Source organism: Rhinoderma darwinii, chromosome 3 (genome assembly GCF_050947455.1).
Source record: "Rhinoderma darwinii isolate aRhiDar2 chromosome 3, aRhiDar2.hap1, whole genome shotgun sequence".
Lineage (NCBI taxonomy): Eukaryota > Metazoa > Chordata > Amphibia > Anura > Rhinodermatidae > Rhinoderma > Rhinoderma darwinii.
In genome coordinates this window covers 331917262-331931819 of record NC_134689.1, presented here as the reverse complement: position 1 = coordinate 331931819, position 14558 = coordinate 331917262, and the positions used below count along the sequence as shown (strand labels likewise).

Below are 14558 nucleotides of genomic sequence, written 5' to 3'. Positions count from 1 at the left end.
CAATACTCCTCATTATAAGTTTTGGGGCTATTAGAGGTACCAAGCAGTGTTTCGCCAATCTTGCTTTTCTAGAAAAAATACATATATTTTGCTCTTAGTTAATACTTATTGAGACCAAAAAAAATGTACCACCATAAATCTGGCTTTCAAAAACGCAAGAAAAAAAGAGAGCGTGAAGAAGAGGAAAAGATAAAGAAAAAAGTGATACTGGACTACTTTAAGAAGCCACAATCCAACCAGGGAAGTGATGTTGAAATCCAAGAATTACCTGAACTACACATAGAAGCTTCTCATCAAATACTTGCGCAAACGGCATCATCCAGCCAGGTGGCTGCGCCTGCAAGCATTTCGTCAGTTATGGAAGAAGAGAATGCTACTTCTAGCAATATGTCAACTTTTGCAGTGACAGAAGAAGCTGTAGAGACACCATGTTCCTGCACTATGTCCACGGTGGCATCGACTGTACAAGAAATTACCGGAGCATGAACATTCCGCACAGCACAGAAAGCACTACTGGAGTTGGAGAACACTCCAAAAGTCCATAGGCGGTCATGGTGTTGACTTCGAGATGCAAAGAAGTTTAGCGAAGGAAGTGGATAAGTTTATGGCTCTTCTAGAAAGACTCTTGGACGTGACACTGCATTTGGCTTCACGCAACATGGCATTCAGGGGAACAACGCAAAGAATTGGAGAAATCCATAATGGCAATTTCCTTGGAACGTTGGAAATCCTGTCACGATATGACAATTTACTACGCGAGCATTTAGAAAAAGTCAAGGCCAGTCAAGAAAAGGGAAAGAAACTTCCAGCTCATTATCTCTCCTGGGCCACACAAAATGAATTTATAAATATTTGTGGAAAACATGTACTGGATGCCATACTACTAGAAAGGAAAGAAGCGATTTATTTTTCTGTAGTTTGTGATGCTACACCAGATATTTCACACACCGAACAGAATGTTATAGTTGTAAGATATGTTTACAGAGAGCCTCAAAAAAGAAGTTGGCATATTCAAGAAAGGTTCTTGGAATTTTTTGATTTTTTCCAGAAGACTGGTGAAGAAATTGCTGAAATGATTATCTCAAGATTGAGTGAACATGCCATTGACCTCAAAGACTGCAGAGGTCAGGGATATGACAATGGTGCAAACATGTCCGGCAGGATTAAAGGTGTAAGAGCCAGAATCCAGGAGAGATATCCAACAGCTATATTTTGTCCCTGCGCTGCCCATTCGTTAAACCTTGTGGGTGTACACGCTGCCGCAAGCTGCCCTGAAATGAAGACATTTTTTGGAAGTGTAAACAGGCTATACATTCTGTTTAGCAGCAGCCCTGAGAGATGGAACACACTGCTTGAAGAAGTTGGAAGGTCTTTGCATGGTCTAAGTGACACCAGGTGGAGTTCAAGAATAGAGGCTGTGCGTCCAATTGCTCAGAAACTCCCAAGCGTCCTGAAGGCTCTGGAAAAAGTTCTTGCTTCCAAAAAACTTACAAGTGATGCACACTCAGACGCTCAAGGTCTCCATGACTATTTTTCATCTTTCCGGTCAGTAGTTTTAGCAACATTCTGGATAAAAGTGCTTACCAGTTTTGAGCAGAGAAACAAAATTCTTCAATCAAGATCTATTTCCATGGAAATTGGAGCCGCCAACATTAAAGCCCTCTCGGAAGAAATGAAACTTCTTCGGGAAAAGTGGCCTGCTCTACTCTCTGAAGCCAAATCTGTAGCTGATTGTATGGAGATTCCAAAGGAGCTACTGAATTCTCAGCAATTGCGCCAAAGGAAGTCAAAGCACCATGATGCCATAAATCCTGAAGATCATTTTAAAGCTAATGTCTTCCTTGTGGCAATGGACACAATCATTTCTGATCTTCATCAGCGCTTCAAATCAATGGAAAATGTATGCAAATTATTCGCTCCAATCCTTAAACTGAGAACAATGAGTGAAGAAGACTTGGTGACATCCACTGAAGAATTGATCTCCGCATACCCTGATGACTTCACATCATCTTTACTCTGTGAACTGCAACATCTCCGTAAAGTGTATTGCGCTACATTCCCCGAAAACTTGGGTCCACTAGATTTGCTAAACTCTATCTATGAACTAGAGCTTCAGGGAATATTTGGAGAGGTGTGTATTGCTCTTCGGATTTTCACCACCCTCCCACTTTCAGTAGCGGAAGGAGAAAGGGCATTTAGCAAACTTTCATTGATCAAGAACTATCTGCGTTCTAGAATGAGCGAGCAACGTTTAAACAGCCTAGCAATTCTTTCCATTGAACATGGGCTTGCCAGACAGCTCAATTATAAAGACCTTATTAAAGATTTTGCAAATCAGAAAGTTAGAAGATTGTCTGCTCTACAAATCTAAATTTGCTCTTATTTTTGCTCTGAGCCAAGCATGAAACAATCCTCATCTATCACAGCTAAAACAGCACAATAGCTATTTGCGCAATAGGTAAGTATATGATTAATGATGTTTAAATGTAAAATAAGAATGTTTGCCCCCTTTTGCTGCTTTTCTTTGTTATTGATAGTAATATTGTTTATATTTATGCTCAATCTGTAAAACCGTTTGCACTATTCTGTTTGTTAGTTATATGTTAATGTGACTGAAGCACTTTATCATTTTATATTTGTTATATATGTTGTCCGTTAAACTTTTTTTCTTATGTTAACGTTTGGTGGTTCTTAATTTTTTGGAATGATGTTTCACTTGCACTATAGTATTGAATCGAATTACCATATTTGGTCAAAAGATTTAACTGAATGACTCTAAATTTAAAAAACAAAACAAAAAAAAAAAAAACATTTGTTCACCAGAATAGGTAAAAAGTTTTAGAAGCATTCAACAAATAAACAGACCACAAATAAGATGATGTAATTTTGTACATCTTAAAAAGGCACTATTAAAAATTTGCAGAGTACGGCAACAATTAATACAAATAACCTTTCGGTTTAATCATTTTTTATTGTTTTTCAGAGGTAAATAAAAACAAAAATTTGTATCAACAATACAGCTTGATAAGAACATTTCAAAGGAAACAAACAGAACAAAAGTACAGCAGTTCAACATTTTATATCTTTTATCACAGACTTGTTTTACTAATAAATAGATATATTTATTACCAAAGATGTAATGTGTATTTTCTTTTTACTCGTTGGAATTATACTTTAATACATGCGGAATTTTCCGACCAGGACTTCCAGATTTCAGAGAACTTAGGATATGAAAAATTCCCATATGCTATGATCCTTTCAAATGTATAAGAAGTATTTATTAAAGTTATTAATTCTTCTAGGCTGGGTGATTCTGCATTTTTCCAGTGTCTGGTTATTATCAATTTAGCCATGGCTAAAATTTTGCAGGTCAGCCCTCTCACTTCTGCAGGCACAATATCCATTTGGAGAAATAATAGAGCTAGGTGAGGAAGTTGTGGGATCTTACTATCCGTCAGTGACTCCAACAGTTTAAATACTCCTTGCCAATAGCTTGTTATTCTAGGGCAATCCCATAATATGTGTATAAGTGTACCTTTGATATCACATCCTCTCCAGCATTTATCTAGTACATTCGGAAACATTATGTGTAGCTTGTCAGGGGTGTAATACCATTGCAAGTTGGTCTTGATGGCGGCTTCCACCTGTGAGCTACATTGTAAGGTACTATGAATTAGTTTATATGATTTTTTCCATTCTAGTTCGCTGAAGGTTATACCCAATGATCTTTCCCATATTTTCATGGTACGAGTTTTACAAAATTCTGTATTAACTCTCAATGTGTTTAGTACCCCTTTAAGCAATTTAGCAGATTTGTTCATGACAGCAAACATAGTAGGGTTGCACATTGGATGCATCTTCTGAATCGAAGCTAGAAAATGTCTAATCTGAAGATATTTAAAGAAGTCAGATTGTGGGAGACCAAAAGTATTTTTTAAATATTCAAAGGAATCAAGGCCCAGTCTACCATACAACTGCGAGACATTTGATAAACCTCCTATCTTCCAATTTATCAAATTTAGGTCAGGGATAGCTAGTTCTAGAATATCAATAGGGATATGTGCCTTTGGGAGAGGACAGCAGTCACCCGCGTTTTTATGGATATAGGACCAACAAGCCAAAGCCGCTTTAGTCAGAGGAGAAATATTAGAGGGTACATTCATATTCCAAAATTCCAGAAACAAAAGCGCCTTTAGGTTGGAGGGGTAAACAAATGACGTCTCTATCTGCACCCAATGATTCCTGAGGTCTTCCTTCCAACTTGGACTAAGAAGAGCTATCAGAGTGGATGCGTAGTAATTATAAATGTCTGGAATCCCCAGCCCTCCTATACCTCTGTCTTTGGTTAGAGTATGTGATGATATACGAGGTTTGTTATATGCCCATATGTAGTCTAACATGGCTTTCTGAATACCTTTGAAAAAACTCTTTGGGATCATAATTGGAACCGTCCTGAACAAGTATAAAAGTTTGGGTAATAGTAGCATTTTGAAAGCTGCAATTCTACCTATCCATGAGACTTCTACTTTGTGTAATCTAGTCATTTCTACTTGCAAACTTTGTAAGAGGGGTTCATAGTTGGCCTGGTATAAGGATTTGTGAGATGGTGTCAAGGAAATACCTAGGTATTTAATATAACGCTCCTGCCAGTCAAACGGGTGTTTAGTTTGGAGGAAATGGATTGTTGAGGTTGAGATGTTCAATGGGAGAATCTGGGACTTCAGTGTATTAAGTTTATATAGGGAGACCTGTCCAAAATTACGAATACATTCCATAACTGCTTCCAAGGAATCTTCCGGGGAGGATAACGAAAGGATAATGTCGTCTGCGTAGAGAGAGATCGTGTGGGTTCTATTTCCTACCCGTATTCCATGAATGTCAGGATGTGTTCTAAGTAACTGTGCCAGAGGTTCCATTGATAGAATAAACACCAGAGGGGAAAGAGGACAACCCTGTCTGGTGCCGTTTGATATGTGAAAACTTTCCGAGAGGACTCCATTAGTGAATACTTTTGCCGAGGGGTTTGAATATAGTGCACTAATAGCTGCAAGGATTCCTTCTTTGAATCCCATTTTCTCTAATGTGGCAAAGGCATATTTCCAATGAATGCGGTCGAATGCCTTTTCCGCATCAAGCGCTAGCATGACTGCAGGTATATGATTTTGTTCAATAACATGTAATAATCCCAAAACTCTACGGGTGTTGTCTGATCCCTGTCTTCCTTTTATGAACCCAACCTGGTCCTCACCTATGAGTACTGACAGTATGGGGGCAAGCCTCAAAGCTAGAATCTTGGCATATATTTTAATATCTACATTCAGTAGAGATATAGGGCGAAAGTTTTGGGGTGTATCCATGGATTTCCCTGGCTTTGGGATGGTGACGATTAGCGCCGTTTGGTTCTCTGCAGGAAAAGATCCTGAGTCCATAGCTGATTGGAAGAATCTTCTCATAAAAGGAAGTAATACTTCCTTCATTGTTTTAAAGTACATATTGGTGATGCCATCTGGGCCCGGGGACTTTCCCGTTGGCATTGAGTTTATCGCTGTTATTATTTCCCCAACTTCTATAGGGGAGTTTAGGGATTGCATCTGACTCTCAGAAAGCTGTGGTAGGTGTATATTACGGAGAAAGGACTGGATATCTTCTTCGGACGGGTGAGGTGAAAAAGGATCATTTTTCAAATTGTATAGGGACGAATAATATTCTTTGAATTGGTTTGCTATATCCATGGGGTGTATCCGTTTAGCTTTTGTCTGAGGGTCTATTAGGAATGGAATCCTGGACTTCTGGTATTGTGATTTAAGCCTAGATGCTAACAGTTTACCTGCTTTATTGTTCTGAGAGTAGTACCTTGCTTTTGTTTTTGTTAGGTTCTTTTCATATTCAGAAAGTAAGTTATATCTAAGTTGCTGTCTTAGGGTATTAAGGTGTTTCGCTTGTTGTGGAGTTGGTTTGTTTTTATTCAGTGACTCCACTTTATGAATTTCTGATGTGATAGAGGAAATGGCTTCCATCCTTTGTTTTTTTACTTTGTGACCTAGTCGGATTAGGGTACCTCTAATGAATGCTTTATGGGCATTCCATAAAGTGAAGTCATTAATTTGAGGGGTATCATTGTTATGGAAGTACTCTCTTAGTTCTTTTGTTATTACTTGCTTATGATCTGGATGGGATAATAGAAAGGGGTTACATCTCCAAATATATGTTGGAGAGCTCGTGTTTTTATCTGCCAATGTCAAAGTGATTGCTGCATGGTCTGACCATTTTATGACCTCTATGTTTGTGCTCTTTGCATTAAAGAGCAACTCTTTCCCTATTACAAATAGATCGATGCGAGAGTAACTATTGTGGACTGAGGAATAATAAGAGTAGTCTCTTTCTGTGCTGTGTTGTGCCCTCCATACATCATAAAGTTCATTTTGCCAAAGTAGGTCTCCCAGCTGTGATTTTGATTGTCTTATTGGATTCGAAGTGTCTAAGGAGGTGTCTATTATTGAATTAAAGTCTCCGCACATAATTATTTTCCCCTGCCTGAATTTGTTTATAAGCCTGAATATTTTATGGAAGAAGCGGCTTTGATGTCTATTGGGGGCATATACATTCACCAGGGTATATTTAACATTATTAATTATGCAAGCCAATATAACAAATCTTCCTTGTGTATCAATGTGGTTGTGAATCATTTGGAACGACACCGTGTTTTTCACTGCAATCAATACCCCTCTGGATTTGCTATCAAAGTGTGACTGAAATATGTGTGGAAAAGCTTGATGATGTATTCTAGACGCATCTTTAGCCAGAAGGTGCGTCTCCTGTATACAGAAAATATCACAAGCTAGCGATTGTGATTCTCTCCACATATGGGCCCTTTTATGAGGGCTATTCAGGCCATTAACATTCATAGAAGCTAACTTTAAAGCCATTTTGTAAAATATAGAGTATTAGATGACAGTTTTCTCATTTCAGGCTCCTCTATATCTCTATTTAATCCCTCAGTATAGTAAATACTATTATACAAGCCTGTTTGCTGTGATGTAATCTTGTCGTACGTGCTGCTGAAACAAAAGAAATATAAACACAGAACAAACATAGTAGACAAAAGAAACTTTAGAACACCGGAACAGATCTTACTGTTCCGCTCTTTGGGGGGAAAGAAAAATTCAGTCAGCTTGAAGTCAAATCCCAATGGCCACTTCTGCACCTATGTAGTTAGGCCTCCATATAGGTCAGTCAACGAACTTCTTTCTATCATATCCAACGTGGATAAGTATAAAAGGCGTAAAGTGAAGAAGAGACCTTTCAACGTTTCTTTTGCTTGCGATGCGTAGTTTGCCGCCAGTCATCTTTCATTCTTGCAGGAGGGCGAGTAGGAGGATGGTCTTGAAAAATAACCTGAATGTTCCATGTTTTTAATATGGCAATCCCTTCATGTAAATTGCGTATTATGTGGAGGGATCCATTACGATGAATCAACAGTCGGACCGGAAAGCCCCATCGGTACAAAATCTGCTTGTCTCGCAAAACGCTTGTAATTGGAGCTAGTTGTCTTCTGAGCTGAAGTGTAGTCGCTGATAAATCTGCAAAAACGGCTATCTTATTATATGAGGATGGTATCAGCTCTTTGTTTTTAAGAGACGCCATCCACTGCTCCTTTATGTGGTAGAAGTGTATGCGTGCTATCACATCACGCGGAGAGTCATCCGTCAGGTTGCCAGGCTTCGGAAGTCTGTGCACACGGTCTATGATCACATCTCTTGGCGAGCACTTTGGTAACATGGCTTTAATAAAATCTTGAACATATATGCATAGATCTTTAGAGCCAACATCTTCTGGGACCCCTCTTAATTTTATGTTGTTTCTACGGGATCTGTCCTCTAGATCCGCCATTTTTGCTTTCATCTGCAATACTTCATCTTCTAGCTCATAGTGTGCATCAATTAGTTCGTTGTGTGAGGTAACAAACTCACTTATCTTAGTCTCCGTATGGTGTACTCTCTGTTCCACATCTTGTACTGCTGTAGATAAGGGGTGAAGCATTTTAGCAAACCCGACCTGTAGAGAGGTGCTCAGAGCTTGCAGCATTGCTTTCATAGCTATTTCAGTGACAGGGGTGTCTGAGGAGGGTAGGTCACCCAGTTCTATTCCCAATTCCACAACAGGGGGTTCATGTTGGTCTATGACCCCTACCTGGTCGCTGGTTTCATCTCTGGAGGTCCTGCGTTGTCTCTGTCGTTCTGGGCTCTTTGAGCCTAACGAAGTCTGCGAGGAGGATGCAGTGCCTGGGACTGTATTTGTGTGCAGGCTCCCACGTGTCTCTGCTGTAAGTCTCCTGCTGCTTGCCGCGGTCTCCTCCTGTGATCTTGTGGATGATGGACTCAATCCCGGTACCGAGGCACTTCTTCTGTGTTCCCGTCCCTCCAGAGAAGGTTTTGTGGGTGACAGAGCTGCAGGCTCTGAGGTAAGAGATCCTCTCTGCGAGCGCGTCTCCCCGCCATCTTGTTTTTCCTCCACAAGGCGGGAGGGGTAGAAGTCGGTGAGCCGAGCTGGTCTCGTCACCGGTCTTTTCCGCCTCGGCATCCTGAATGATTCAGTGACCCGTGCTGCAAATGTCGGTAAGTGGCGGGTCTATTTATGAGGCTTACGACGCTTATGAAGTGGAGATGGTGCCGGAGCTCAGTCCTCACGCAGCCATTAGGATCAACAGCCAAGCCACGCCCCTCTACAAATAACCTTTGAACAGCCTAATGGTTTGTAGACATGCCTATGGATTCATTAAATGGACCCAGAGGCCGTATGTGCGGCATAATATTCTCAGATAGACATATAGTGGAGCTCGTTATATTTTATTTTACAGGAGTCAATGAGAAAAAGGAAAAACGCCATGTGCCTCAGTGTACAAATTGAGACATGGCGGTACAGTATCAGCTCTTAGAATTCTATTAGCTCCATATTATAGATCCACAACATTAGGATCTTAGGCAGCTAAATTTACTATTGTTAGATACATATAGGGTTATTGAGAAATTTGAAATGAGTTAGAGTAGAGTAGGGCCCTGCCAAAAGAGTCTACCTTGTCGTGGTGGCAGGCTTCAAAATCTTTTGGCCAAATAAAAAGTTATTAGTTATGTATCACACACAGAGCGTGATATGGTGTTGGGCGGAGTACCGTTAACGGGCAGTGCCACGGTAGGGGGGCCCCGAAAATTTAGCTGTAGGGGGCCCTGAAATTCCTGATGGCGGCCCTGTCCATATATGTAAAGTGACGTCAGGGTCGGAATCCCTGGTCAGGGCGTTGCCGACGCTCCGGTCGTGTACTCCGGCTTTGCAAAGCTTCTGACATCACTTTACGTATATGGATATCAGGAACAGCGCCGTAGTCCCTGGGCAGAGCGCTAGTAGAAGGCTCCAGCCCTGGGAAAGTTCCAGACGTCACTACCATTCATGGACAGTGACTTCAGGAGTTTCCCCTGGGCCATTGCCCGGGCGACGTATCCCGCTGTATGCCATACAGTGGGATACAGTTTGGCTAAATATATCAAAATCCAGAGCATTAACCGGTCACTGCCTGCTCCATGGTCTCGTTCACTGTAATTGACATCAGCACCAAAATTAGTTAATGCGTATAACGTACAAACGTGAGTGCCACACTTTCCGTTGCCCGGCCACGGTAATGGAGGGTGGGGGACCTCAGATATCTTGGCTGTACGGGGCCCAGAAATTCCTGATGGCAGCCCTGTATAGACAATGACGTCGGAACGGAATCCCTGGCAAGATTATTGCCGACACTCTGGCCGGGGATTCTGCTTCTGGAGAAGCCCCTGATTTCACTATCCATATACCCTTAAATGCGCTATGTACAAGGAGGGGGCTGTAGCGCTATTTACAAGGGGGGTGTGGCCCTACCTACAAAAGGGGGCTGTGCGGCAGTATCTCCTAAAGGGAGAGTGTAGCAGTATCTACTAGGGGGGAATGTGGCACTATCTACTAGGGGGGAGTGTGGCAATATCTACAATGTGGGGTGGCACTATCTAATATCGGGGAGTGTGGTACTATCTATAAGAGATGTGGGGGACACCATTTACAAGTGGGAGCTGTGTGGAAGTATCTACAATTGTGGGTGTGTGGCGCTATCTACAGAGGGGACTGTGTGGCACTATGTACAAGGGGAGGTGTATTGCACTATCTGCAAGAAGTGGTTGTTCATTATCTCACCATATAGTCTCTTTAGCCTCAGTTATACAATCTGTTTTAGTTAGGCACACTGACTTCTTTCATTTATTTCCTTTTAATTTATTGTCATGTTAACTACCTTTTCTAACTATATTGCTTGGAAATTTAGAAATGGTTTTATACTCGACATACAAAAATGATTTTGAAAAAAAATTACACCTCATTGATTGGTAGAGAAAGCAAACATGGCGAGGGGAGGAAGATCTCAGGGAAGAAGTTCGGGAGGGGGGGGGGACTTTGCCCCGGGTGCTGAAGAACCTAGCTATGCCTCTGCATTCAGGATCCTTAGCTGGATAATTCTAGGTAGGTTGTTCCAATATTGCTCAGGCATGGTGTGTCCAGTGAAACAGACTAATATACCTGGTGATTGACATGGATAGGCTGGGGATGGATTTGGGAGTACGCGCTGGCCCTATAAGATGCAGGAAGTGAGCACGCGCCTGCCCTATAGTCAGACACAGCAACACAAGAAAGTGCACATGCATGGCAGTGGGGAGATACAGGAACCGTACATGGTGTACCAAAGGTACACCTGGCAATTGTACCTCCCATCTTTCAAATATCACAAAGAGGGACAACCCTTTTTTATTTTAAGCCACACCCCTAATCCCACCAAATCCCCACCCATACACACCCGCTTCAGCCCACACAGAATCATGCTCCCATGGTGTCTCCCACACAGTATAATGCCAAATACCTGCCCCCATACAGTATAATGCCCCAATAGATGCACCCATACAGTATGAAGCCAACACAGATACCCCCATACGGTATAAAGCCCACACAGATTCTTCCATGCAGTATAATGCCCAAACAAATTCCCCCATAGGGCAGAATTCCCCTAGCTGCCTCCATGCAGCATAATGCCCCCATAGGTGCCCCATACAGTATAATGACCACACAGATGACCCCATACAGTATAATGCCCTAAAGTTTCATCCATACTGCTTAATGCCCCCATACAGTATAATGCCCTATAGTTTCCCCCATACTGCTTAATGCCCCCATACAGCATAATTCCCTTATAGCTGCCACCATACAGTATAATGCCCCATAGCTGCCCCATATGGCTTAATCCCCCATACAGCATAATGCCCCCTTAGCTGCCCTTATATAGTATAATACTCCCAAAGATGACCTAGTGCCAGTGCCTGTGTAGATAGTGCCACAGTGCCCATGATGTAGATAGTCCCCATGTAGATAATGCCCATGTATAGTGCCACAGTATCCAAGTTGATAGGGCCACAACCCCCTTGAAGATAGCGCCACCCCCTGTAGATATCGCCAACGCCCCCACCCTGCAGATAGCGCCATTGGGACTCCCGCTAGGAGCAGAATCCAAAGCCAGAGCATAGGCCAGGGATTACGCTCCTAGAGAGAAGCCCTGATGTCACTCTCCATATATGGACAGTGACGTCAGTGGCTACTCCATGGCCGGAGATTCCACTCCAGGGGAAGCCCCTGACATCAATTAAGGTAGCGCTGTGCCCAGGGAGTCCTCAGCGAGCAGAGGAGCTCCCTTTGTTCTTCCGCTATGAACTAATTCTGAAGAAGGGAGCTGATTCCCTGCTTCAGCATTGGGTTCAACTTTATCTGCATCCTAAGGATGCAGATACAGTTGACAGCGAAACATAGCCCCGGCCGCCCGGCATGGTTGGGAGGTATAGTTACAGTATTTTATAACATTGAGGTAAGGATTTTTCACAGCAGCAATTCTTGTTCACTGAAGTAGAATGTGTCCACAAGATGCTAAGGAACCCTACTAGATGGAGAAGTCGACAGACCATAATGGTTACTGGTGGTAAGTGGGAGCACAAAAACATCTGTGCTTCAATAAATCCTAGGCATATGTAATACATTTTAGCTTAAATATTTACTGATTTCCTCAAGCCCATGATAGCACCAACTGGTGGTGCCATCATGTGATAGGAAGAAATAAAAAAGTGTGCGATGGCCGGCTATTAAGGGGTGGGGAAGGCCTTTTTTTTAAACTAGCACTTTAGAACACGCCTAAGATAGTTAGAATATTTTTATATTAGACATAGTGCTATACTCCATATGTAGTACATAAGAAAAGATACCGGTAGTTACATTTCCTCCTACCCATGACAAGTCTGTCATAGGTAAGGGGAAAAGGTGCGGAATGGCCGGCTATTAAGGGGTGGAGGAGGCCGGATTTTTTATTTTGTAACTGAGACCACAGACCATGTCTAAGATATTTAGAATATTTTTATATTACACATAGAGATGTGCTCTATATGTAGTAATAAGAAAAGCTACCGGTAATTACATTTCCTCCTACTTATGACAAGTCTGTCATAGGTGAGGGGAAAAGGTGCGGAATGGCCGACTATTAGGGAGTGAAGGAGGCCATATTTTTCTTTTTTTATTTAACACTGGCTACATTCACACGACAATTAAAAACTGGCCATTAAAGACTGATCAACTGTCAGTTTTTCATGGCCGTTTTGCATCTGTGTGTCTCTAAATTTTCTTCCATACCCAGTCTGTCTGTCCGTTTTTGTTGGCCGTTTGTGTTCTGTTTGCCATCCGTTATTCATGGCCGTAAAAAAAAAGAATCGATTTAATTTGTCAGGTTTTTTTTTGTGCCAACCCCGTGAAATCACCACAGTGCCATGTAGATAGTGCTGCAATGTCCCTGTAGATAGTGCCACAGTGCCCACTGTAAATAATGCCACAGTGACCAGATAATACCACGGTGCCCACATATAAAGTGCCAGTGCCCACATAGTGCCACAGTGCCCATTGTAGATAGTGCCACATTGCCCACATAGTACCACAGTGTCCACATATAAAGTGCCATAGTGCCCACATATAAAGTGCCAGTGCCTACATAATGCCACAGTGCCCATGTAGATAGCACCACAGAGTCCCCTGTAGATAGTGCCACACCACCCATATACGCCCCCTCCCCTGTAGATAGATCCACTGTAGGAGCGGAATCCCTCTGGCCGGAGATTCCTCATAGATGGAGCCCCTGAAGTCTCTGTCCATATATGGACAGTGACGTCAGGAGAGCGTAATCCCTTGCCAGAGCAGACCGGGGATTCCGCTCCAGGACTAACATCTTGACGTCACTGTCCATATATGGATAGTGACGCTGGGGGCTTCTCCAGGAGCGTAATCCCCTGCTAGAGCGGGGTCTAGCCGCTGGGGATTTCGCACCTACAGGGCCCGCTATATACGGGGGATGGGCGGGGTGATTGCTATCTTCAGGCAGGGGGTACTATCTACTTGGAGGAGTGCTAGCTACAACACTGAAGTCTCTGGCCAGAGATCTTGTGATGCTCTTGCCGGGGATTCAATTGTGGAAAGCCCGACATCACTGTCCTTCTATGGAGAGTAATGTCAGGGGCTTCCCCGGGCTTAGCGCTCAAAGTAGCACTGTGTGCAGGGAGTCCTTGGCCAGGATCAGTTTTTACCGGCCGTTACAAGGATTGTTTCCTAAAAAACGGCCGGTAAAAACTGATCCATTGACTTCTATGGGAGCCTTCTGGCCGTGACAACTGACAGAAATAGGACATGTCCTATTTTTTGATGGACAATATTCTTACAGTCCCCCTTAGTAGTGCCACACAGCCGCTTGTATATAGTGCCACACAACCCCCCTAGTATATAGTGCCACCCTGCTCCCCCTTGTATATAGTCCACCCTGTAGCCCTTTGTATATAGTGCCACCCAGCTCCCCCCTTGTATATAGTGCCACCCTGCTCCCACACGTGTATATAGTGCCACCCTGCTCCCCCTTGTATATAGTGCCACCACGCTACCCCCTTGTATAAAGAGCCACCCTGCTCCCCCCCCCTTGTATATAGTGCCACCCTGCTCCCCTGCTTGAATATAGTGCAACCCTGCTCCCCCGTCTTGTATATAGTGCCTCACAGCCCCACCAAAAAAAAATATTTTGTACTTACCTTACCCCATTCTTGCGACGGACGGAGCGCTGCACAGGCTCCGGTCAGGACCCATGTGCAGACCTGCGTGATGCATTGACGTCATCATGCCAGCCTGCGCATAGAGTTTTCCCAGCACCATTTAGGCTGCAGGCCTAAAGTGGCCTGCAGCCTCAGGGCCAATACTAGATTTCAGCTGCCTGAGGCGAAAATTGAATTGGTCCCCCTCCAGATTTTGATTGACATCCCTGGCTGTTCTACATCACTACCAGCCTCCTCGAACTCTTGCGGATGCCCGTTGCCTTGTACTCCCCTGGCATGCGCGGTGCAGCAACGAAGCCGGGCAGAGTACACCTCGCTGCACGGTGAGTGCCCAAGTAGTAGAAGGCATTAGCGCATCCGAGAAAGTTA

At 43.1% G+C, this 14558-nt stretch overlaps 1 protein-coding gene across 1 annotated transcript; it reads left to right on the top strand.

Moving 5' to 3' along the window:
- Positions 1 to 568: 568 nt before the first annotated feature.
- Positions 569 to 2371, top strand: LOC142750477 (zinc finger MYM-type protein 1-like). The gene has a single exon (XM_075859481.1). The coding sequence runs from the start codon at positions 569 to 571 to the stop codon at positions 2369 to 2371; it is 1803 nt and encodes a 600-aa protein (XP_075715596.1).
- The last annotated feature ends 12187 nt before the right edge of the window (positions 2372 to 14558 follow it).